At 35.2% G+C, this 26947-nt stretch overlaps 2 protein-coding genes across 2 annotated transcripts; one reads left to right on the top strand and one right to left on the bottom strand.

Annotated features, from left to right (window-relative positions):
* Positions 1 to 1851: 1851 nt before the first annotated feature.
* LOC108990341 (putative cyclin-A3-1) lies at positions 1852 to 4578 on the bottom strand. Its single transcript, XM_018964282.2, has 8 exons — positions 4022 to 4578; positions 3377 to 3609; positions 3183 to 3258; positions 3012 to 3088; positions 2850 to 2883; positions 2567 to 2716; positions 2336 to 2470; positions 1852 to 2190 (listed from the first exon to the last, which is right to left on the bottom strand). Exons 1-8 carry the CDS (start codon positions 4367 to 4369, stop codon positions 2119 to 2121), a joined length of 1125 nt encoding a protein of 374 aa, XP_018819827.1. The 5' UTR covers positions 4370 to 4578; the 3' UTR covers positions 1852 to 2118.
* Positions 4579 to 11926: 7348 nt separating this feature from the next.
* Positions 11927 to 14613, top strand: LOC108990344 (putative cyclin-A3-1). Its single transcript, XM_018964285.2, has 8 exons — positions 11927 to 12400; positions 12560 to 12792; positions 12897 to 12972; positions 13075 to 13151; positions 13291 to 13324; positions 13418 to 13567; positions 13659 to 13793; positions 13900 to 14613. The coding sequence occupies exons 1-8, from the start codon at positions 12065 to 12067 to the stop codon at positions 13966 to 13968; spliced, it is 1110 nt and encodes a 369-aa protein (XP_018819830.1). The 5' UTR covers positions 11927 to 12064; the 3' UTR covers positions 13969 to 14613.
* Positions 14614 to 26947: the final 12334 nt, after the last annotated feature.

Below are 26947 nucleotides of genomic sequence, written 5' to 3'. Positions count from 1 at the left end.
GGCCTCATTTGTTTTCATAATCCATTTCAACTTATTTTATCTCATTTAATTATTATAACTTTCTTAAATTCTCATACAAAATAAAATAAATAATTCAATTTTTTTAAATTTTAAAATAAAAATAATATTAAAAAAATATTTTCTAAGAATATTTTATAGAAATATTTTCTGGCAAACAATTTCAGACACCAAACTGCGTACTAATGTTAAATGTGAGGTATTTATTTAATGAAACAATACGAATTAAAGACGAAAGTGATTTTTGTAAAACAGATGACCTCATTCTTCTCTCAAAAAAATTTTTCTTTTATTTTTTTATTTTTGTAATAAAAAAAGATATGTGAGTATTGGTTCGTGGTTTGGTGCGTTAAGCCTCTTGTACTTAGCAAATATCATATTTTATTTAATTTTTAACTTTTATCTCAACTTATCTCATCTCATTTGTGAAAATAAATCAGGTTGTGTTATATTCGTTAGGTCTAGATTATAAAATTATTTTTATTATAAAATAGATCTAACGAATTACAAGAAATTACATTAATTTATAAATTTATTTTTACGTAATTTATTTATATTTGTAACACTTCTCGAATAAAAATGGTAGCATGGATGTTACTTGATAATCTTCCTACCTTAAGATTACAATTTTCTTTGTTAATTGTTACTGCAATAATTATTTTTTCACGTGTTTTCCTTCATTTTTTCTTATGATTCATTACCACTATCAATCAATACATTTGTTTATTTCACTTAGATAAAAAAGAAAATCAGATTTGAAAATTCAACTCCGTACATGCCATTCTGCAATTGGAAATTATGTAAAGTAAGCCAGATTATGTCTGGATGTTAGATGAGATCAAAATCTATATAAAATATATATATATATATTTGTAAATAGGTGTAAAAAAATTTTAAGATGTTTGATGATGGTTAAAAAGTATATTTAATTTAATTTAATAAATAATTTGAAATAGCTTAATAAAAGAATAATTAAAAAAAAGAGAGAAACGTTAGGTAAACTGGTGGCAGCCGTGACAACATGAGACTGACCGCTGGTGGGAACCACCACAAGGTGACTTTTTTTCTTTGTTTAAAATATATTTTTTTGGATTTTTTATATTTGTAAAAATTTGAGTAAAATCATGGTTTTTATATTTAGAGGCTGCATTAGAAATTTAATTAATTTTATCTTAAAATTTTTTAAAATTATAATAATATTTTCATTAAAATAATACTTTTTTCTATTTAATAAAAAACTTACATATACCCAAATATCCAACAAACAACTTAGGCCTGTTTGGATAGTGAAATAAAATTTAAGATAAAATTATTTATTATATTTTATATAAAATTTTAAAAAAATTATAATAATAAAATAAGATAAAATAAAACCATTTCTATAAATAGGCCTTAATTGATGTACGTATGATCCAGTTGGCCGAGAGACCTCTCCATTACGTTGAAACCTCCTCAATTATATGTTGATTCAAAACCATAAGAAACATCATCTGCAATTGTGGATGAAAAGAAAAAATACGTTTCTTTATAAAAAATAAAAAATAAAAAATAAAAAAAAATCACAAAATAGTCTACATTTAGACGTTGAACTAAATTAAATTGAATTGAAATAATAAAATATTATTATAATATTATTTTTTAATATTATTATTATTTTAGAATTTAAAAAAATTGAATTATTTATTATATTTTATATTAGAATTTGAAAAAATTATAATAATGAATTGAGATGAATTTAAGTTCCAAACAAAATAAGTCAAAATGATCAACTATTAAAAAAAAACTTACAAAATAATCTCTCTTTAAACAGGAGAAAATGAAGAACAACCAGTGTTAGTGGAAATTCATGTTATCCAAGGCATTCAGATACTATCTGGAAATCACCAACTATCATCACTACATTAGACATTAGTAACATCACTGCAGCTCATAGCCAGATTTTCACTTTGCAGAACCTCCAATCAATAATGACAAACCAAAGCAACAGAAACCCAATCTTCTTCAGTTAAGGACACTTCCTTTCCACTTGCACGGTTGTCTCAAGCAGTTAAATCATAGCTCACTCTTTCAAAAGCCATATCCTAATTGCCAATCTACCTGTCATTCTTTAACATCCTCAAAAAAAGAAGCTGGTATTTCTGGAGATGAAGGCATGGTCGCCACACATTTGAACTGTATCCATAGAAAACAATTAAATCAGATTTCACATTTGGGTAATGTGAAAATTGAAGTCACAGACATTAAAGCATCTTTCTCCCCCATTCCATTTGTATTTTCTAAAAACTGCAAGCACATAGAGCTACAGCAACGTAATTACCTTATGCTGCTTATATTTCTCTCTTACTGCTTGTAAAGCACCTCCTCTTCTACTTAGATACAAGTCATGTATGGTAAGAACACATTCTTTTAAGTCAGCCGGTCTGTATCCAGAGTTTTTTTCCAGGGCCGAACACTGTCAAATGTCATTACCTAATAAGTACCTTCCATAGCATAGATTTATTAAATTAAATTAAATAATGATCATGAATGAGTCTGACCATGATCTTACCCAAGGAAGCGTCTTTGGCCGAATTATAAATCTTGCCACAAACATAACAGATGCAGCAACCAAAGAAGGCAAAAATTTTACGCAATTGTAATCTAACAAGCTTAGCTCAGCAAGGTAGTAGCCAAGGAATTCCAATTGAAGATTGGTAGTCTGTAGAGATAACAAGAAAATAATTCATCAATGACAGAAAATCCCATTATTTATTACTTTTTATGAGTGATTAATTTCTTGACTATTGGGTCGTTGACATGAGAACAACTGAAAAAGAGAGGATATTGCTTACTTTATAAGTCTCTTGAGCAACTCTATTGAATCGTCTGCAAACCAAAATGGATGGAATTGACAACAATCAGTCCAATGTGCTTCTTGAATCACTGATATGAATGAATCTACATATCACCAATGATAACAAACGAGGAAAATATTATGTTGATAGTGTTCTTGCCTTAGAAATGTCTTTATTGTAGGGTTGCCAACTTCAAACTTAAGGGACTTGAGTAGATCAGCCTCCATGTTCACCACCTTTACAACCAAGACATAACTACTCTTGGTAAAAAGAGCATGAAAACAATAAACCAAGGAAAATTTGGAAAAGAAACAGATATATGAATATTACCTCTTCCTTCTTATAAGTGTTATCCGTAATGTAACAAAATTCTTCCACATGCGGAGGACTAATCTCTACATACTTTCTACTTGTCACAAAAATAATGAAATTAGTGAGTGAGAAAAACCCATAATATTTTAACAATAACCTCATTTCTCACATAAAAGAGAGTGTTACAAAGTTTTTGGGGCTTTGGGGCTTACGAGGCAATAAGCATTGCAGAAACACCCAATAGCTGAAGCTTTTGCCTGTTAAGAACATTCAAAGACAGGAATCTATCGATATAGGAAATGGAGAGATACAGAGTGTCTGAAACGAGCTTGTACTCCTCTGCAACCTCCACCAACCAATCCACTAGTATACCCCTCATATTAGCATTGATATCCTTCTGAACGCTTTCAATATAATTGGGTAAAGGTCTTCTCCGCGGATCCGCCTGAATTTTATAATTTACCATCAGAACATTTATCCCCAATTAACAAAAAAACGCAAAGCCATACAAACCCCAATGCACCCAAACCAATTTCAGTTAACCAATAACCATTATGCATACACCCATTAACACATTGCACCGAAACTGACTTTGCCAATAAGCAGTTCCACGGAAGCTTAATACTAATTTCCATAACCCGATATCTATTAAAAACAAAAATCCTGGAGTCACTGTTCGTTTCCACAAACAAGATTCTCTGGATTCTCATTCAATTTTCCAAGGGAGTATAGGTCAATGTAGAACTAATTTAGAACCTGATTCAAATCTTACCCAATTGACAGCAAATGAACTGAAGTAAGAACAAATGCGTAGTTTCCAAATAAATAAACCGAAGTAACATCAGAAGCCAATTCACCTCCATCTCGCGTAGGTACTCATGTATCTCGGAGACGTAAGAATGGCACATCTGCGGGTCATCCGATTTGCCATCCGAGTCCGTTGCCACCGTATCCACCGGTTTTTTAGTAGTCTTCGTCGTCGCCGCCGTCACAGGATTCTTGACTTTCTTTGACTTGCTTCGACATTTCGGCTTCTGTTGCTCTGCGCCAGAAGTCGTGTCAACCGGAACGGAGATGTTCGAGACATTCTTAAGCTCCCCCAACACCACTCTCTTCTTGGTGTACGTCTGCTCATCAGCCATGGCAACCGCGGCCCTCTTCTTCGCAGCGCGAGTGATGCGGACACTTGCCTCCTGATCAGCCATGGCAGTAAGAAGACCCAGTTAATCCTTAGTTCGGCTTCTGGGTCCAGAAAGAGAGAGAGAGAGGGATAGAATAGAGAGGGGCTTGAAGGCTGAGGCGGAGAGTGGGGGCGGCTTTGTAGTTTGTAGAGAGCGCCATTTCAGTCGTTTGAAAAAGCGAGCATTGGCGCTTCTCTGCATTTCTCTTTTGAGGTTTTGAGGTTTCCCAGTTTTTGGTGTCATTTTCCGAAATTTTGGGCGTTTAAATTTCGAAAAACAATTTCAGGGTTTTGGGATTTGGGCTCGCTTGCTTGATTCCTTCGTTTTTACTTTCCGGTCTTTGTTTTGGCGGGCCCTCAAAAATATTTGTAAGCTAAAAAAATACAACAAAATATTTTTAATACACATGGAGAAATAATATTTGTCGTTTTAGAGTAAATAAATTTTATATTTTTTTTAAAAAAAAAAATTAGTACATTTGAGACCTCCGTGAAAAAATATTTTTTTTTAATGTTGGATTCCATTTTTTTTTCAAAATAAAAAAGTTTACGAGCTCTAAGACTATATCTAACATTACTTAAAATAAAAAGACATATTACAAAGGTCTAATATAATAGAATAGTGCTATAGCCTGAAAGATATTTTATTAAATTAAATTCACAAATTCACGTGATTTTATTTGATACATTAGATTGTAAAAACACATCAATTTATAAGTTTAATTTTGTGAAAATTTTTATAGCTAGACAATTTTTTTTTTTTGGTTCAAACTAATAGCTCATTCATTCCTATAAGCACTTATAAATGGAGTCCAAATTACAGTCTAATATAATAGAATAGTGCTATAGCCTAAAAGAGAATTCATAAAATTAATTTACAAATTGATATGATTTCATGTAATATACTGGATTGTAAAAACATATCAGTTTGTAAGTTTAATTTTTTGAAATATTTTTATAGCTAAACATTTTTTTTTTTTTTGGTTCAAACTAATAGCTCATTCATCCCTATAAGCATTATAAATGGAGTCCAAATTTGCAATTCATACGTTCATGGTAGGCTAGGGAGGGATTTATAATGGTGTTGACATCATTCCATAGAAAGAATGCTAACACGTAGTATATCATCAAGTGATATAACCTTTCATTATATTAAAAAATATATACTTTATGAGTAATATCACTCATAATTTTATATTAAGAGACTATTTTATTATATTTTGGACCACTTATATATGTGAGATTAGTTTTACAGCAATTCCATAAAAATATATTAATCGAATAGTTAGTATGGTAAGAGAAAGGCCTTCTATTTGAAATCTAAAGCAATTATTGTGATAATAGGCTCTATCTGTGCAACAACATTAAGGACAGAAGAATGAATGTATACTTATACCATAAAGGGAAATGATTTATACAGTTTAAAGTATACAAGCATCATATACTGTGAGATAAAGTAGTAGTTTACTCATATAATAGAAATTTCCATCGCTTGTGGGAGGTTACTCATTTCCCCTTCACATTTCTCCTTTCAAATTTGTTCCCAGTTTCAACTAATTTTGCTACACCACACATTCTACTTTGAAAAATTTTATTCATTATTTTCCCACACCATACTTTTTTTTTTCTCTTATCAAATATGTGATATATGGATAATGAGTTAAAGAATTCAATTAGTTTAAGAAAAATAAAACAAAAAAAGTCAAATATGACATATATATATATATATCAAACGGCGTTGGAAACTCTAATCTGGCAAAATCTGTGTTCTCTGCTCAAGTGGAGTGTCAAGCGAACACTAGAGTTTGTGTCTCGCTCGAGCTCGCTGTCGCGCGATACTAGAGCAAACTTACGGGTTGAGCTTTGCTCGAGCCCACTGTCGAGCGCATGTTGAGCACACGTCAAGCAAACACATATTTCTCAATTTTTAGCTCCAAAACCAGTCTCCACATACATCCCAACAATCTTCCACTTGGAGACTGGGTCTCCACATGCCAGCTAGGCCTGCAACCCGATGTGTCCAAGCCGGGTTTGGACCCGATCTGACACGAAGTTTTTATTAAAAGACGTCAACCCGAACCGATCCGACCCGATCAATTCGGGTCGGGCCATAACCGTCATCTCCGTCTGCAAACTCTGCCCAAACTTCCTCAGTCCTCCTCCAAGATGTTGGAATTATTCGGCCTTTCCTCCTCTACTCAGCAATTGATTTGAAATCATCTTCTTTGAGATTACGAAAAAGAAAAAAAGAAAAAAAATAATACAATTTTAACATCATTGTCATGAAGCTTTCCTCCATTTTCCCACTAAACAAACACAGATAAAACCAACATAAATCAGAAAACATAAAAATATTCCTAAATGCCAAAAAGAAAAAAACTTACAAGATCTGATGAAATAGAAGTGCAACCTGAAGCAATCCCATTCTTGATTCTTCACAACACAAAATACATAGCCCAAAAACCCAAACAGATACCAAAAAAATCTCCAGCCCAAAATCAGAAATTTGTACTCAGTTCTCATTTGTTGCTTTTTCACTCTACTACGATGCAGAGCCTTAAAAAGCTTGAGTCCAAGGGAAAAGCGAATGAAAATCTCAAAAATAAATATAAAACAAACACTTTTTAGTATATAATACACCGATTTTTTTTAAGAGGGCCAAGGGAGTGGATCGTTGGTTTACAATTTGACAGGAATCTGTCAGTTTGCCGTGGCGAGGGTCGCATTTTGTCATCATGGACGACGCGGGCTCAAAGGCGCTAGATCTTACTCCAAGAACCATAGCATACCTCCCATCGAGACTGCACAAAAGAAGCAACAAGGGTTCAAGCTCTACGAGAGGAGTGACAACCTCAAGAACAGCCTCATGATCAACACCTTGATGCCTAACTTTTCTCACAATCCAGACCCGGCAGAGAGTAACGAAAGAGAGAAACGAGAGAGGGGCTTCGCTTTTTCACTGTAATGGATTTTGAGTCGGGGTCCGTCCGATATTAGTCGGATTGGATGGATGTTGAAACCGACATTTACTCAACCCGACTTTAGCGGGCTCGACTCATTCGGATTGTGCGGGTTGTGCGGGCCAACGGGGTATTTTGCACAGGCCTAATGCCAGCCACTGTTTTTAGCCAAGCCCTATCATCTCTGCAACTTACAGCTCTCGTCTTCAAGCCAGAAGATGCACTGGAGTCAAGCTCGATTTCAGTCTTCCACATACATCGCCCTTAGTCAGCACATCTACTGGATGACTCATAACTCTCACTGCACTAGGAGTATCCGGTCTCGAACCTTTCTTGGCAACCTTAGCTAACTTTCCTAGGATTTCATAAGGAACGGCAAAGTTGACTCCCTTTGACTTCCTCACATGTTTCACACGATCAAGTCTGCCTTTTTGCACTTTTGTATTTCCCTGCACATCACTGGACCCTGATGTTAAATACAACGAGTTAGATCTCTTATCATGCGCTTGGACCAGCGCACCCTTAGTAATCTTCCAAGCTCCTTTAGAGAACGCTATTTCAAAACTGTTGTCATTAAGTTGTCCCACAGAGATCAATTTTTCTTTAGATTAGGAACGTGTTTGGCTTGCTGTAAAGTCTACACGCTCTTGTTTGGAAGTGTGATGTGCGCATCACCCACTCCCACTACATCCAATGCCTCTCCATCAGTCGCATACATCTTCCCAAAATCACCAGCAATATAATTCTGCATGATTTCTCGTTGTGAGGTGTTATGGAATGAAACCCCCGAATCCAACACACAATCATCAATTGGATTGTGTACTGCAAGAAGTAAGGCATCGGATTTCTTCTGCCACTACATTCACAACATCATCCTCAACACTTTCTTGATTCCTGTAGTTTCTCTTAATGTGGTCCGACTTGCCACAACTCCATCATATGATCTGCTGCCCAGATCTCACCTTACTCTTCCCCTTACTCTTGCCTCTACCCCTGTTGTCAACATTCAGGACAAATCCTGAACCCGAGAACTCACCCCGAGTCTCTCCTACATACCTCTTCAGCAAGGATCATGTCACGTATGTCGTCGTAGTTCAGTTCGTCTTACCGGTTGAACTACTCACAGCCATCCTCATGGCCTCCCAACTATTTGACAACAATGTCAACAGAATTAATGCTCTGATCTCATCATTAATCTCAATCTCTACAGAAGACAATTGATTTGTGATCGTATTGAATTCATTCAAGTGTTGGGCTACATACATACTTTCCGACATCTTCAGATTGAACAATTTATTCATCAAGTGCACTTTATTGTTTGCCGACGGCTTTTCATACATATCTGACAAAGTCGTTATGAGATGCATCGTGGTTCTCTCCTTACTGACATTGTATGCCATTGTTTTAGACAAGGTCAGCCGAACAAGCCCTATAACCTATCGATCTAACAGGGTCCACTCAGCATCATCTATACTCTCCAACTTCTTTCCCAATAGTTCAAGTTGGAGTCTCTTCCCATAGAGATAGTCCTCGATTTGTATGTTCTAGTACCCAAAATCAATGCCGTCGAACTTCTCGAACCCAGGTGCGTTCACTTTATCTCCAGCCATTATTCTCTTCCAGGTCTGACATTGGCTCTTGATACCAATTGTTGTGTAATGTTGTGCAAAACACACACACGCCAACAATGGAAAATAAAGTAAAAAAAATCACAATCAAACACACAACGCACAATATATGTGGTTTGACAAATTGCATACGTCCACAGAGCTGTAGAAATTTTATTAACAGAGGAGATTACAATCACTCAATCTCGACTCACAATCTTTAGGACTTTTTGCTCTCACACACAATATGTACTCATTTAACAATTGTTCTTTCAAAATAGGCTGAAAGTCATACAAACAAATCAAATATGACGTGTGTATACATATATATCAAAGGGCATTGAAAACCCTAATCTAGCAAAATCTGTGTTCTCTGCTCGAGCGAAGTGTCGAGCGCGCATTGAGCGAACAACATTAGCTCGAGCAGGGTGTCGAGCAGGGGTCGAGCAAACACTAGGGTTTTTTTGAGCTTCACCCGAGTCCATTGTCGAGCGCACGTCGAACAAATACTTGTTTCTCGATTTTCAGCTCCAAAATTAGTTTCCACATACACCCAAACACTATTTTCATAATTATAATTTTTTTAAATTCTCACACAAAATATAATAAACAATTTAAATTTTACAAATCTCAAAACAATAATAATATTAAAAAATAATATCCTAATAATATTTTATTCAACTCATTTAAAACCATCTCAACTTATCTTTAAATTCAAACTATTTAAAACGTTAGTAGAAGTATTGATAAAGTATCTTAATATTGTTGGACAAGGGTGTGGCTTATTATAATATTTAGGAGGGTGTCGATTTAATTAACGTTTGGATGTCAAGATTACCTCAATCAATCTCAAACTAATCATTGGTGAGATCCACTACATTTTCAATTTTTTATAAAAAGTTAAATTTATCTCAACTTATTTCATACATTCAAATACATATCTCAATCTATTTACATTCAAATAATCTTAATAAGATACACGAAATATTATTTACAAATTAACTTAAATAATTTGAGATCACCTTAATATTCAAATGCAGCTAAATAGTTTGGAAGAGGTGATGACTTCGCATTGTATGGTCTATGGACTTCGTTTAGTTTATAATGAAATGGTAAGCGGGGGTAGGGAACTTGAATGAGATCCGTTTTTTTTACAAAAGATTTGTACGATATTTGTTTATTTAAAATTTGTACTTAGAATTACTCAAATCTTTATATCTAGATGCCAAATAGTTAAAGAAGTGTAAAAAGAAAATTAATGAGGATAAGTTGAGACTAATGAAGTATCTCAAGTCCTATAATCTCTTGGTTAATGGACTGCAATATGGTTAAAGAGAATACCAACTATGAGTGTGGTTTGTGTTGGCAATATGAGATTGCATCAATTTTAAATATGGGTAATGTTATATATAGTTATGGAGTGCGTAAGCGTCGTTAAATCATTTTGAAAAAGAGTGAAATTTATTATTAAAAAAATATTATTTTTTTCAAAATGATTACACGATGCTTGCACATTCACGACTGCAACTATCATTTCTCTTTAAATATATTATTGTAATAAAGAGGTCTCTGTCACCTATTCCACATATTTGGACGAGAGATCATTAGGCCTTTTTTGGATCGAGAGAGTATTTCAACCAGTGTTTTAAATTTCGTACTGTACTGGCCAGTACGGTCGAAATTTTTCGTTTCGGCCATCCGGCCGGTACAGGTACTATATCTGTTTCGTATCGGCTAAAATACCGGCCATACCAGTCGGTACCGGCCATACCGGACTAGTGTTTTTTTTTTTTTTTTTTCGTTTTTTCAAACTACAAATTTATTTTTTAACCCCTAATTCAGACTAGACTATTTATAATTTTTATATATATGTATTTATATATAATTTATTTATATATAGACTATTATTTTGGAATATAATTTTTATATATATTTATATATATAAATATATCGACTATCCTGAAACGTTATCTTGAAACGCTATCCCGAAATGGTACCGATGTCGGAATATTTTGTTCCAGTACCTTGACCGCTACGACGTCCAGTACAGTATTCAAAATATTGATTTCAACAAATCTTATCTCATCTAATTTTTATAACTTTATCAAATTTTTACATAAAAGATAATAACAATTCAACTTTTTTAAATTTTAAAACTAAAATAATATTAAAAAATAATATTTTAAAATATTTTATTTAACTTATAATTTTTATCTCATCTTATATAAACTCCACTCATTATCTAAATCTTGGCAAGTGTTTATAAGTTTCTTGAAATTAATAAAATAATTAGTTTAAAAGGTCGACTTGATTATAGTCTACACCATTTTGTACCCACGCGCCAGCTATGAATGGGCGTGAGATGTTTGGAGGTTCGAGATGAGTGTCATGTGAAGATTACTTAAGAGACGTTCGAACTTAAAGATAAGACATGATTCTAAAACATACTAAAAATTCTCTTAATTTTTATTGTCAAATATTATTTAAATATAAAATATTTTTTAATTTTTAATTTTTAACTTTTTTATCTAATTATAACTAATATTATCCAAACTCAAAATCGATAAAACTTTTATAAATTTTAAAACAAATCACAAAAATAAGTAAAATTTTTATCAAGTTCAAAACAAAAATAATATGAAAAAATAATTTTAATTTTATAATATTTTTATTCAATTTTTTCTAATTTATTTTCCAAAACTCAATATAAAATTTTAACTCAAACTATTTTGTTATTCTTAAAAAAATTATGAGATATATATATATATATTCAAATGAGCCCGAAGATAAAGATGTATGTTTTAGCATCTTGTTAAATGCGGTCGGTCACGTCCATGGATAGAAGTAGAACTTGAGTTTAAGGGCATGAACAAATTTTTAATGAAAGAATGAGATCTCTCTAAAAATATTTGAAGGCGCCGAGTCCAAAAAATACGCTTAGACCCGGGAACTGAGTTTTGCCAAAAATCTCAAACATCCAAAAATACTCCCACTCTCATCCAAAAAAATTGTGTTTTTGAAAACACAGGATGGCGCTCTCTCTCTCATTACAAAAACCTCTCACAACTCGGCTCCAATGCCTCAGCGCACTCTTTCTTTCTATGCTCCAAAACCCAACTGAAAGCAAAGAGCTTGTGGAAGGGACTAGGAGTAATGGCGGAGAAAGAGAAATGCGTACATTTCACTCGCGCAGCGAAGAAGAGGGCAGCTGCAATCGAGGACCAGCCTGCAAACAAGAAGCGTGTGGTTTTGGGGGAGCTCCCAAACCTTTCAAACGTTGTTGTTACTGCGAGTCCGAGCACTGGGGTTGAGCTGTTGAAGCCGAAATGTAAGACAAAAGCGAAGGCAAAGAAAAAGGGATCGACGAAGACCCTAGCAAAGGCAACAGAGAAAATCGCTGAGAAGTTGGACATTAACGGCAAGTCGGATGATCCGCAACTGTGCGTGGCTTATGCATCTGATATTTACGAGTATCTTCGCCAAATGGAGGTAAAATGGTGTTTTTATTCGTGGGTTATGTGAAATTTGTCCCATGTTCTAGATCTAAATGTTTTGTGATCTGCGTTTAGCTTGATTATTGGTTGTTGGAATTATGGGTTTGGAAATTTTGCATTTGGGGCTAATTCTGACGATGGGGTGGTGTTTCAGATGGAATCTAAAAGAAGACCTTTACCCAACTACCTTGAGGAGGTTCAGAAGGATGTTACTGCCAATATGAGAGGAATATTGGTGGATTGGCTGGTTGACGTTGCGGAGGAATACAAGCTTCTACCAGACACTCTGTATCTTTCCATTTCATACATCGACAGATTCTTATCCTTGAATGTTCTCAATAGGCAGAAACTTCAACTGCTGGGAGTTTCTTCAATGCTCATTGCCTCGTAAGCTTCCAAACGTTTGTGATTTCGGATACTAAAATTCTGTTTCATTAATATGGACTTTCCTCTTAGTTGCAATTTTTTGGTTTTCCTATTCTGGTGTGTAGAAAGTATGAAGAGATTACCCCTCCGAAAGTGGATGAATTTTGCAGTATTACAGATAACACATTCTCTAAGGCGGAGGTGATTAATTTTTGTAATATCTTTTGATTAATGCTCATCCTTCTATCCCATATTGGTCTTCATCTTGTATTATTAATACGAATTTTCCTGGTTATCCTAAAGGTGGTGAAGATGGAAGCTGATATACTCAAGTTGCTAATGTTTGAAATGGGCAATCCTACCATAAAGACATTTCTAAGGCAAGGGTGCTCTTCGGATTTGTGGAATTTGTTTGTATTTTTTGTAATCGATGATGCGTAAAGAACTAATTTTAAGAATTCATTTATACGTTTGGCTAACTCTTGTTTTTTTTTTTTTCCTTTCCGTTTTGGTTAACAGAATTTTCAATAGTGTTGCTCAAGAATATTACAAAGTAAGCCGAGTCTCTCTCTACTCTTGTAAAGGCCCCCCTTTAAATTTATGTTTTTGGCTCATTAATTGATTACTTGTTTTCAATCTTCTACAGACTCCCAATTCGAAGTTAGAGTTCCTGGGCTATTATCTTGCAGAGTTGAGTTTGTTAGATTATAACTGTGTGAAATTTTCACCTTCCTTGGTGGCTGCATCAGTCATATTTATTGCAAGATTTATTATCCAACCAAAGATGCATCCTTGGGTAAGGGCATGATACTCGAGACTTACTGATGATGTTATTCTTCTCTTGTTTTTTGGGAATTAGTACTTACATCTTAAGTGCTTTTTCTCAGTCCCCAAAATTGCAAGAGTATACTGGCTATAAACCAGTTGATTTGAAGGAATGTATTCATCTCATACGTGACCTGCATCTACGTAAAAAAGGAGGTTCTTTGCAAGCTATAAGAGATAAATACAAGCAGCATAAGGTATTTATAATTTTATAGTTAAAACTTTATATTTATAATTTGATATAAATTTGTACATTTGTTGAATGCGTAATCTAATTTCATCAAGCAATTTTCTTGGGAGCAGTTCAAATATGTGGGGTCTCTGCCTTTGCCAGAAATACCGACTTCTTACTTCGAGGATATAAAACAATGATACTGGCGTTTGGATTGATAGAGGACATTGTAGCAGGAAAAGTTTTGGGTCGTGGAACGGAAATGGTTGTTTTCAACAAAAGTGACAGAGAAACGGACCAAAAAAGGGGTAAAAACAAGGCGGACTCTCACAGTTTTTTACCCCTTAATGAACTGTGAGAGCCCCCCGTGTTTTTACCCTTTTTTTGGTTCGTTTCTGTAGCATCACTCTTTCAGTTTCTGGCTTTTAGTTGCATGGCTGATGCTGATCAAATATCAATACAAGGGTTCAGTGAACTATACACCACTCGCCATGACTGCTGGCAAGTGGCAACCTTCTTTTGAATGAATGCATAGTTGCAGTGGAAGCAGGATTTCGGATGGCCAATGAATGCGGAGTATATTGATATGGCCCATGCGGCAATCTTGCTGGACCTCTATAACTGGAAAAGCCTGTGACAGTTTCATGCTGACGTTAAGCTTAAGCAGATAGATGGATGCAGTCGGCAGTCAACTTTCTCAGCTCATGCACAAGGCCTAAAGCTCCACAGTTTGACTTGTTGGAATATTAAAGAGTTTCCACCTTTCAAACTGGAAACTGTTATGGAGGAATTTCCATGTAAATGTCATCCCCTATATGTTATAGACAGCATGAGAACTAAGTTTATACTGGTTTTTTATTAGTTGAAAATGGTTTATAATATTATATAACTGTTTGCATGAAACTCTAATTTAAAGAATTTCTATTTAGCTCTTGAAAATTTTTGTGAAAATTTGATATCTAAAAAGTCAACAACAGATAAATAGCCGTAACCTATAGGGTGTGCCCAAGTTCCGAGTTTTACTTGAGGCCCTGTTTTACATGTGGTCTCAATCTATTTCAAATTTTTATCTTATCTTAATATTCTAATACTATTCAAAATTTCAAATACAAATATTTTTAAAATTTTAAATTAATCATTATAATCTTTCTAAATTTTTAAATAAAATATAAAAAATAATTTAACTCTTTTAAATTTCAAAACAAAAGTAATAATAAAAAATAAATTTTTTCTACTCATCATCTTTATATATTACATATATATATTTTTTAATTTTTTTTTTGTTTTAATCTTCTTAAACTAACTGATTTTTTCTACTCATCATTTATATACTACACATTTAGTAAGATTATGTGTGGTGTGTGGTATGAGAATGATAAGTATAATTTTTCTTAAAAAATTATATTATAATAATATTTTAATTTTATAATATTTTTATATAATTTTTTCTCTATCATGTTCTAAAATTTTATAAAATATCTTAGTTAAAACTATTCACAAATTGTCTCACTATCATTTATACATTACTCATATCATCTTATTTGTATAACTAAATGAGGCCTAAAAGATTCCGAGTTGATATTATTAGAGGACTTTTCAAAAGAACAATAAAAGCAAAAAAAAGAAAAAAAAAATCCCTAACTAGATAAGTCACACAACGCAAGTGTCATGGGCTCCTTTTAAAAAATAATGAGGTCTATTATTAATAAATTTATTTATTTTTCATGTAGATCTCATATTTGCAGTCATAGAATGCATAAGCACTTCACACTCATTTTGAAATAAAAAATAAATACTTTTAAATTGGAAATTGTTATGGACGCACTATAGAAATTACAAGCATTAATTTCCTTGCAAATGTCATCCCCCATATGTTCCACTTCCCACCACTTATGGATTGTTAATGACGTGTTTCACACTACTAACTGCACATTTGTCTTGTGGTTGTAGAATAGGCGGCGCTCCATGCCTTACGTAAACTCCAATGCTTAAGTCAGTAACAATTTATATATATCAAAGTGAGTGATAAGAGTTTGAATAAATCTTCACAACCTCCTAACACTCCACATTATTTTTAATTTTTTTTCTTTTATCAAATATTTATTATATGAATAATGAATAGAAAATTTGAAATAATTTAAAAAGAATAAACTCAAAATTTTTTTTAAAAAAAATATTAAAAATTTAAAAAAATGTAGAGTGTGGAGTGTGGTGGAGGTTGTGTAGCAAATCTCTAAGAGTTTACCTTTGTTCGTTACCTTCACCGATCTATTTATAGAAGAATGTGATTTGAGGGCCATTTACCTTGGTCCATGGCCTCTTTTGCTTGTCTCTGATTATCCCCTATTAATTGGAAAATGTGTCTCCCATTACATTGGTTTTCACCCAAGGACCTTATCCCCGCAGAACCAGGGATGTCTCTCCTCATGCTACGTAAGGGAACCTTTTATGAAAGCCTTCAAAGCCTTTTGGAATGTATGGATGAGCCTGACCTTTTAGAGATGACCTTGAAGCTTAGGGGCTTAAATATCATCTCTAGTTACCCTGTTAATTCCCTTTGAGACGCCTCATAGGGAATTAATCATTCAAAGATATTTATTACCTACCCCATTATTTTTGTAAGTGTTCACCCATGCCTTTTTCCTCTTTTGGCCGTAGTTTATGCCAAGTGACATCAGACATAACCGTTCTCGCTAACTTAATGATTTTCAAAAAGAAGTGTAAATGCTGGCGCAACCAACCCTTTGGATTCTCAAGGACCCTAATAATTTCCTTTCTCGCATGCTTCATGCGCCATTTGCTTCCCGTAACTTCTTTGGTTACTTTCTTTTGCCCTTTCGTCTTTCTTCTATCTCTCCACATTTTCCCCTTCCTCTTCCTTACATATTTGGTTCTCCTCCTTCTTTGGGTTTCACCATGCTTTGCTTTGTTTCCCTTTGTTTCTCCCTTGCATTTCCTTTTCCAAAGTATTCCTCCATGGCTGGTCACGGTTCCGACAAAATCCCCCTCAGTCAGAGGCCCGAATCTTCTCGTTCTCGTGAACCCACTTCCTTTGATGGGTATTCGTGGCGCTTGGTCCTAAATAGAGAGGACCTCGTTGATTTAAGGGAGACGTTTCGCATCCCTAAGTCCGTAGATATGAACATCCTAGAAATAGGGTGTGTTGATGAAGAGGGTTATGGCACGGACGTAGCCATTATAGTCTGTGCCCTAACCAATGGGCTATGTTTTCCCTTCATCCACCCAGTGCGTGATGTCCTTCATTTTCTAAAACTTGCTCCTTCCCAGTTTCATAGTAAAGCCTGGCGCGCGCTAATGTGCGCCTACGTCTTCTTCCATCGTGCTTTAGAGCCCCTTGGAGGAAGATACCTAGACTTCACGGTGAAGGAATTCCTCTCTTTCTATGGGGTGATGATATTGCTGAGGAATGTTTGCAGCTTTCGTGTGTGCGGGCAATACCTTGAAGCCTTTGAAGGACTCTAGGCCGAGTTCTCCTATAGTGGACGAGTAAGTTTTTCTTAATTTTTGGTGATGGTTGGGAATTTCCTGCTTATGAGATGCTAATAAAGGATTACCCTGTTACTACTCAATGGGGACGAGTTCTCAAGGACAAACACCTGTTGTTGTAGTTGACTAGCAACTAGCAAAATCGTGTGAACATTATTCGCAAATGGGCGAAGGATCATGACCTCGATGGCCTGTGGTCAGAAGACTTTCTTTCTGATCTCAGCATCGAAAGGTTCTTGACAATGCCCAACCGCGCCCGTGTGATGTGTGCGAAGCTTAAACCTGTTTCCCCTCCGACAAAGCGGAGTGCTCCCCAGATTGGGGGACCAAAAATGAAGCACCCTCGCACTAAGTGAGCGAAGCCTAGGAAAATTGCTGGCTCCCTAGGGAAATTGGCACTGGGGGTAGGGGTGAACTCGGTCCGGTCCAGTTGGTCCCTAGAGGGTTTTGTGGACCAGACTAGACCTATTCGGTCCAGAGTTTTTCCACCTTGGACCGGTCCAGTCTCGGTCGGTCCATTTAGTCCCCCACAGTACCAAATGGGCCATCCCAACCCAACAATCATTTTAACTTTTTGACGCACTAACATTTTATCTAATTTTAAGTCCAAAAATACCAAAAAAGAACTTGAAAAGAAAATAAAAATAATTATAAAAAGAAAATTGTCTATAGACAATAAACTTGAATAAAAGGATTTACTACCAAATAATATAAATTTTCTATATTCATCCAAACAAATGAAACAAGATTATCAATCATAGTAATAAAATTAAAAAAATAGAGATAAAGAAATTTAAAACAATCCCTAATCAGTAAAATCTCTAATAACTAATGACTAATAACTAATCATCCAATTTATCAAAATTTCAAATTTTGAATAAAAAAAAAGAAAAAAAAAATAAAGGCATATTTACATGATTACATTAATACAGAGCTCTCAATATCTCGGCCTTTCATATTTACATCAATACAAAATACAAATATATATAAACCGAAAAGTCATATTAATACAAATATAAAAAACATTAGTTAAACAATACTACATTACTCATATTAAAGAAACAAATAACAATGCATTGTAGTCTGCAGCCCTACTCCATCACTGTAAGAGCACATCTGCACAATCACAACCTACTTCAAGTCTCCATCACTTAAGTCTGCAACACTTAGTTTACTTATATAAAAAAAAGAGGTTAAAGCTGTTATGAACTTATGCACTTATGCATGTAAAAACTAGGCTGTTATGAACTTATGGAAAAAAATACAGTCTTTTATTAGTTATAGTTCTATACAAAATAAAAGTAAATAAGCCAATATATGAGATCACGTCAGCTTGTAGTAAAACAAAAAGAAACAATTAATGAGATCATGCAATATATACATCCAATTATTATATAAATCTGAGGTATGAACTAATGCTTGATCAATTTATACTGTGGATGAGCACTTTGGGCGTTAAAAGTACTTCTTAATATATATGCCAAGCTAGCTAGAGGGCATGCATTTCGTAGTGTATATTACATATATATATATATATATATATATCTAGTTATAATATGTTTTATTTTCCAATTAATTACCTGGACGACAATATAGTTTTGTATGGCTGACAAGTAATTAATTGAATCCCCATAATATCTTAATTGAGGAAGGAATACGATCATAAGGGTTCAAGGTTCTTTTAATGGAAGTTTCACTGATTGTCAAAACTTCTAAGTCTAACAGAAAAATCTACTTAAACAATCACCATTTTCCAATCAAGTTTCAGACTAGTCTTTATTTCTTCTACTAGTCAACAATTAATCATGATTAAAAAACCATAACCAACAATCTTCTTACCTCTTTAGTCTTTACTCAGCATTGAGTGTAGGGCTGGTAGGTATTGTATATGACGCCTCCACAAAGTCAACAAAATTCTTTACAAGTTTTATCCATAAAAATTTAAAACAAAACAAGTTAAATAAAGATACATAACATAGAAGATAGAACAAAATAAACCACAAAATATATCAAAAATAAATGCATTACATACCCATATCCAAATGCTTCTCAAATTCCTCCACTTCACTCATTAAAGTCCTAAGGCTTATTGGAGTAGAAGAAGAACGAAGCCAGTTTTGTGCACATATAAGACCTTCAACACTCATCAGATTTAAAATATTTCGGAAAGGGTCAAGTACACGACCCGCAATGCTAAATGTAGATTTAGAGGTCATAGTAGATACCGGTATTTCAAGTACATCGTGTGCAACTTTTGAAAGTACACGATATCTAACTGAATTCTCCTTCCACCAATTTAGAAGGTCAAAACTATCATCTTGATCCTCACATCTTTTAGCTAGATATCTATCAACCTCTGACCTACTTTCCAAACTGTCTTCTGACTATAATTATTGCTTAAATAGGGCCATCAAATGTGCCTTTCTACTCACATTCTTGTCAGCTGAAAGACCTACATCTTCATGTGGGGAACTTGCACGCTAACTCTGAGGAGAACTTTCTCTTTCATTTTCCCTGTATGCCTCATACATGCGGATAAATGCATTTCTCACCCTCCAATTGAAATCAATTTTTTTTTTATTGATCATATGCATACATTTGTCCCAACCAAAAATCAAGATATCGCATCTTGTAGCGAGGATCTAGAAGAACCCCAACATACAACAACATATTCTGATTTTTCAAGTTCTTCCAATACTTTTCAAACTTTTTCTTCATATTTGTGGCCATTAATCCTACCACAGGGCTTCGTTCTTCACATTCCATGTTAATCGCATTTTTAATACTAACCAACTCCGAGAAATAAACATTACAAGTTACATATTCACCTCCCGAGAAGCGTAAAGTTGCATCATGAAATAATTGAAGAAGCCTCACAAACAACTTTACCTTCTCCCAATCGGATGTATTGGGAGGTCCTACCTTTTTTGACTTTCTTATATTCACCACATATTTATCATTGACATCGTCATCATCTTCATCTCCAATACTACTAAGGAAGCACGAATCTTCTTCCTCCAACCGATCAAAAACCTTTCTAAATTTTGAAGCCCTCTCCAACATAAGATAGGTGGAGTTCTACCTAGTTGGTACATCTAGGCAAACTTGGTTTTTGGATTGAATATCTTCCAACCCCACATATTTCTTAAATATACTCCACCTTTGAGGGGAGGATTTAACATACTTCACAACACCCCTCACCTTCGCAAGAGACTCATCATATTCTTTCAACCCCTCACGAATGATTAAGTTTAAAATGTGGGCACGATATCAAACATGCAAGAATTCATGTTCCAAGACCGTGTCTTTTCGATATTTGGTTTTTTAAAAAAAAAAAAAAAACGTCTCCATTATTAGAACTTGCATTATCAAGAGTGAGTGCAAGTATTTTTGGTCGCCCCAATCATGCAAACACATCTCTATGTCCTTACCAAGTGTATCACCCTTGTGATTTTCATCAAAAGAAAATGAAAGAATCCTCTTCTGTAATTTCCAGTCATCATCAATAAAGTGTGCTGTGAGGCACATATAATTTAGGTTTTGCACGGATGTCCATGTATCTGTGGTGAGGGAAATTCGCTGCCCTCGAAAAACATTTCTCAACTTTTGTTTTTCCTTTAAAAACAATCTAAAACAGTCATTGGCAACCGTCATACGAGATGAAATCCCTACCCACTTAGGGCAAACCAGAAACATAAATTTACTGAAACTCTCCCCTTCAACATGCTTAAAGGGTAACTCATAAAAAATAATCATCTCTGCTAAGGCTTGTCGGCAAGCCTCAACACTAAATGAAATGGGCATAAGTCCCCCACTACCACTTCCTCCACCTTCCAACCTAGAGTCTTCTAGGACTTATCCGTCTTCTTAAACGGACATTTCTTACATTACTTTTCAATTTGATACTTCATGGATTTCGTATCATTGGTGTTCGTATCACATGCATACTAAATACCACAATAATTACAAGCAGCCCTCGGTTTAGTGGGATCACATTTTGGTATTTTTGTAAAGTGATTCCAAACCATTGACCTAACTCTACCACTTTGTGACCTACCAACCGATTTATTACTTACATTGGATGGGGGTGGGGGTGGAGGCATGTCTTGTGTTGACTCTTGCGCATCATTTGTAGAAGACTCCATTAGGCTATGTTCAAATGAGATCAAAATAAATGAGAATTCAGTATCTAAATAAATTCCATTGGGCTCTGTTCAAATGAGATCAATTCAACTCAATTGCGAACATATGAAGTAATTTTACATGAAAGTATAAGTTGAGGATACAAAGTGGCTCTGTTCAAGAATAAATTCCAGTGGCTCTGTTCAAAACTTTTATACTATTATGTTTAAGAATAAATTCCATTGGCTCTGTTCAAATGAGATCATAACTATTATACCCATGTAGTGAAAATAAGATCAAAACAAATACAAGTACAAATTACATGTAAGAATATTGTTTTGTATTGAGGTTTTTAGAGTCAACAAATACAAGTACAAATTAAAATACTTAAGATCAAAACAAATACATTAAGATAAAAAACCATAACAACAAATACATCAACATTCAAGTTCTCAACAAATACAAAATACATCAAGGATTCAAGATCAAAGATTCAAAACAATCGGCTTTAGGGGTTGCGACTGCGAGTTGCGAGACAGAGAGAGAGAGAGAGAGAGAGAGAGAGGGTACCAATCGACTATGAGCCTGCTGGGATGGAGGGGCAAGAGGGGGATCGCAGCGCTTAGGGTTTCTCAAGAAGAATTGGGAAAAAGTGACAGAAACGACGCCATTTAGGTCCAATTTTGTACCAAACAGCGCCATTTCTGGGAAGGCAGCTCACATATGTGTTTTTCACTTGTATATTTTTGGCACATAAATTAATTAAAAAATTTATTTTAATTAGTAAAATTAAAATTAAATAAACTATTTAATGTGGATTATTTAATTAACTCATTAAAAAAATAATTAATGATAATTATATTTATGATGTTAAATGTTAATATCTAATTTGTTACTAACTTAAAGTATGTCAAATTGTCAATGACTCAATGTATTATAATTTATGATTCTATGAATCTATGATAATTTTCAATTTTTCAATATTTTAAACTTTTAAGTTTTTACATTTTGTATATGTAATATGATTAATAAATCATTGTATTAGCCTATAAGCCTATTAGGTATATATAGTTATAGTGATATTAATACTATACTATTAGTCTATCATACATATATTATGCTATAATCCTATAACTCTTATAATATATTAATATATACTAATACTATATATTATACTATTATAGTGTTATTGTTACTACTACATATAGACTTATAGTGTGTGTGTATATATATATATTATAATGATATAGTGATACTAATACTATATATTATATAATAATACATTGATATAAATGATTACTAATACTATTATTACTATATACTATATTAATAATTTAATAGTGATATTAATACTATATAATAATATATGGTCATAGTCTCATAGACTCATATAGTCATTAGTCATAGACTCATAGTGATATTAATAATTTAATACTATATATAGACAGTAGACTTATAGACTTATAGTAATTTAGTTATAATTTATAATAATAGTTATGGACTATAGTGATTTAGTTTAGTTATGATTATATTGATGATGTTAATTATTACTTTATTACTAACTTAAAGTATGTTAAATGTTAATGCATAATGAGCCATATACAACTTTTAACATTTTGTATATGAAGCAATAAGCATAATAATTTAATTATCCATGCATATTACATCCATAATTGAGAAAGATACATACTTAACATACTACTATAAATAAGCATAAAATATTTAATTATCCATACTATTATAAATTTATAAATTATACATATATTATAATTTATACTATAACTCTAAAATTCTTAATATTATCAGTAATACATTAAAGAATATAATAATACATTGATACTAAATATATATAGTTATACTCTATAGACTTATTGTGATTAGTTATTAACTTATTATGATTAGTAATTTAGTATAACTGTATAATAGTATTAGTATATCTATATAATAGTAATATTAGTTATAGTGATTTAGTATAAGTTATAACTATATTAGTATAAGTATAACTATAGTCTATATTAGACTATTAGTATTTTTTTTTATACCATATTGGAGTCTAGACTATTAGTATTAGTATAATATTAGTATTAGTATAAAATTATAAATATTAGTATTAGTTAAAATTATAAATTATAAAATTATATACAATTATTATATGATTATTATATAAATTATAATATATATTTTTATTTATTCATTTGGTCCGGTCTGGGGTGAAAAAGTCCTGGACCATGGACTGGATCGAATGAATTCGGTCCTATGCAATTCAGACCGAGACTGATTGGGCCCAGCCCTGGGTCGGTCCGGTCAGGACCGAAATGGCCGGTTTGACTGATTCTCACCCCTAGCAGGGGGTGGGTGTTGCCTCTTCTGGTTAGGCCGTGCCGGCGGCGTCCCCCGCCAAGACTTCCCCATTGGTAAGCCTAGGTCTTGATGACTTAGGCGCTTTGATGAAACAGGCCCTTGAGGACCTTTCGCTGGCCTATGATCAGGGGCTCCCCTCGGGTAATGATTCTACGAGTGTATCTTTTGAGTTCCCCTCGGCCCCTGTTGTTGATCCTGCATCTAGCGATTGGAGTACTTGGGCAACATGTATGCTGCTTTTGCTTTGGGCATGTTTGGAGAGGTGCGCTTGAGATTTTTGCATCGGAGGTTGGTGATATTGCGGTCGAAGCTAAAGGCGACGGTGAAGGAGGGCCAGTTCGACTCCTCCTTCATTTCCTTGTACTAACTTAGGTGGCCAGACCCTGCCCACAGATCAAGACGGGATGCCCACCCTTTTGTTAGCGTCGCCATCACTTGATGGGGACGAGGACACCACTCCTCACAAAGTCGGGCGAGTGCTTGAAAGTGTACTGGGCACAGAGGCAGGTGCACAGGGCAAAGATGAGTCCGTTAGCGAGCCACCTAGTGTTCATGCTAAAGGTGGCACACCCATTTCTACGCCTAAGGTTGCAACAGGCCAAGTCCTTACCTTGTGGCGGCCAACACAGGCTGATGCTAGTTTGAGGGGAGACACTAATTGGGAGGAAGACATCGATCCCCGTATTTCTCTGCCCCCTTCTAAGGCGGTTGTAGAGATGACAAGGCGCTTAAAGAGGATGTTTGATCTAGTAAGACTCCTATCTCCTTGTTTGTTTTTGCTTACATGTGTTTTCTTTGGCGTTAATCAAATTCTAACTTTATCAGGTTTGTGTAGAATGTTGAAACCCTTGCATCCTAGATTGTGGAGGAAAGGTCCAGTCTGGAGAAGAAGGTTCGCAAGAGGCGAGAGTTCTCCTCTTTTGTTAAACGAGAAAACAACCAGCTTAAGGATGAGAGAGATTACCTGCATTGTTGTTTGGAGTAAGATGACGGTCAAGTCCATTCCTTAGAGGCTGATCTTGACTCTCTCTGTGATGAGCTGTTCGGGCTTCAATCTGAACTCCTCTGCGTGGAGAGCCTCCATGCCCATGACTCCTTTGCCTTCCATGCTGCTGAACTGGAGAAGGCCTCCTCTCGGGCAGAAGTTCTGCGCCTTAAGGGGGTATTAGATTCCTCTGAGCGTTCTCGGGTTTACGCAGAGAGGAAACTCAAGGAAGCAGCCACAACTCTGGCTTCTTCTAAAAAGGAGCGCGAGAGGGTGGCAATGGAGTTGGCTTGGAAGAAAGAGGAGTTCAGGAAGGAGCGCCATGAGAAGGACACCAAGATCTCTATGCTGCAAGGGGAGTTGGTCGCAACGCAGGCTGCTTTTGATAGGTATAAAAAGGAGCGTGCTGCTATTGACGCCCTTCAAGATAAAAATCTAGATGGCTATGGGAAGATGTCTCGTGAGGTGGGCGAGTTGAGGGTGACGCGAGGAAGATTAGATGTTGACCTGACTGCTGCGAACAATGAGATCGTTCGCCTGCATCCCCAGCTCATTGCTGCCCTAGCTGTCCGGGACAGGGCCTTTGCATAGGGGTACGAAGCAGGGTTGGCGCGTTTGAAGATGTACCTGCTGGCCAACCCTCAGGTTGATCTGAAAAGTCTCAACTTGGAAAACTTTCTTCCTGACGCTGCAACCTGTCAATATGCTGATTCCATGGGTCGGGACGTTATGCCAGACACTTTTCCTCGTCCTCCTCCTCATTCTCAATAGTGACAACTTTATTTTATTTGTTAACTAATTATTTGTTGGGCCCTTGTTTTTGGGCATTTATACATTTTGCATCTTTTTGAACATTTTGGCTTACTAGTTCATATTGCTTTGTTCTGGTTTATGTCTTTGAGTCTTTTTCTTTTGCGGGGTTGTTCTCTATTCAAGCTCTTTTTCTTTATACTCTAGTTGACACATGATCTTGAGGTCTTCATGGGGTCTTTTCATCCCCTTGCCTTTGATGATTTCCTTAGGAACGTGCTCCTCAAATTTCACCCTATGCGTTTGTTCTTGTTGTGCCCCGCGGAAACCTTGCTTTACACACCAGGCGTCAACTTTTTATTTTGAACTTGGTGCCCTTTGGAGCCTTTATTTGCTAAGTCTAGAGAGGGGTCGCGAGTCTTTTGACCTTGACGCTCGTTGAAGCCTTTATTGGCTAAGTTTGGAGGGGGATCGCGGGTCTTTTGACCTTTGCTCCTGCTAAAGCCTTTATTGTGGCTAAGTCTGAAAAGGGGTCGAGGGTCTTTTGACCTCAGCGCCCATTGAAGTCCTCTTTATGGCTAATTAAGAGAGGGGTCATGGGTCTTTATGGCTAAGTCTGGAAAAGGGTTGCGGGTCTTTTAACCTCTGCGCCCATTGAAGCCCTCTTTGTGGCCAAGTTTGGAAAGGTGTTGCGGGCCTTTTGACCTTGGCGCCCATTGAAGCCCTTTTTGTGGCTAAGTCTAGAAAAGGGTCGTGGTTCTTTTGACCTTTGCGCCCGTTGAAGCCCTCTTTGTGGCTAAGTTTGGAAAGGGGTCGTGAGTCTTTTGACCTCAGCGCCCGTTGAAACTTTTATTGGCTAAGTTTGGAGAGGGGTCGCGGGTCTTTTGACCTCTGCATCCGTTGAAGCCTTTATTGTGGCAAAATTTGAAAAGGGGTAGTGAATCTTTTGACCTCGGCACCCGTTGAAGTCCTCTTTATGGCTAACTAAGAGAGGGGTTGCGGGTCTTTTGACTTCTGTGCCCATTGAAACCCTCTTTATGGCTAAGTCTAGAAAGGGGTGGTGGGTTTTTTGACATCGGTGCCCATTGAAGCCCTTTTTGTGGATAATTAAGAGAGTTTGGAGAATGTGTATCCGCTTTTGTTTTCTTGAATATCAACAATACACATTAAAAGGGAGTAGCTGTTTCTGATACAAGTAAGTAATGCGTAAAGAAATGGGGTTTCTGACTTACTCAAAAATGAGTAGCACAAAGGCTATCCCAAGTGCAGGAGGGTGTCGAGTAATAATTAGGAATAAATTCCTAGATCGTCTCCTAAGGAAAAGTTACTTAAAATCAAACTCGTTTAAAATGATGAAAATATTCACAAAGAGAAAATAAAAGTAGTGGTATGTGCAATGAATGGAAAAGTGCAATGGGAATGAAAAGGGCACTAGTCATGGACTAGATTCATAT

The sequence above is a fragment of the Juglans regia genome, chromosome 15 (assembly GCF_001411555.2).
Source record: "Juglans regia cultivar Chandler chromosome 15, Walnut 2.0, whole genome shotgun sequence".
Classification (NCBI taxonomy): domain Eukaryota; kingdom Viridiplantae; phylum Streptophyta; class Magnoliopsida; order Fagales; family Juglandaceae; genus Juglans; species Juglans regia.
The sequence above is the reverse complement of the archived record's forward strand: the minus strand, read 5'-3'. Positions and strand labels throughout refer to the sequence as shown.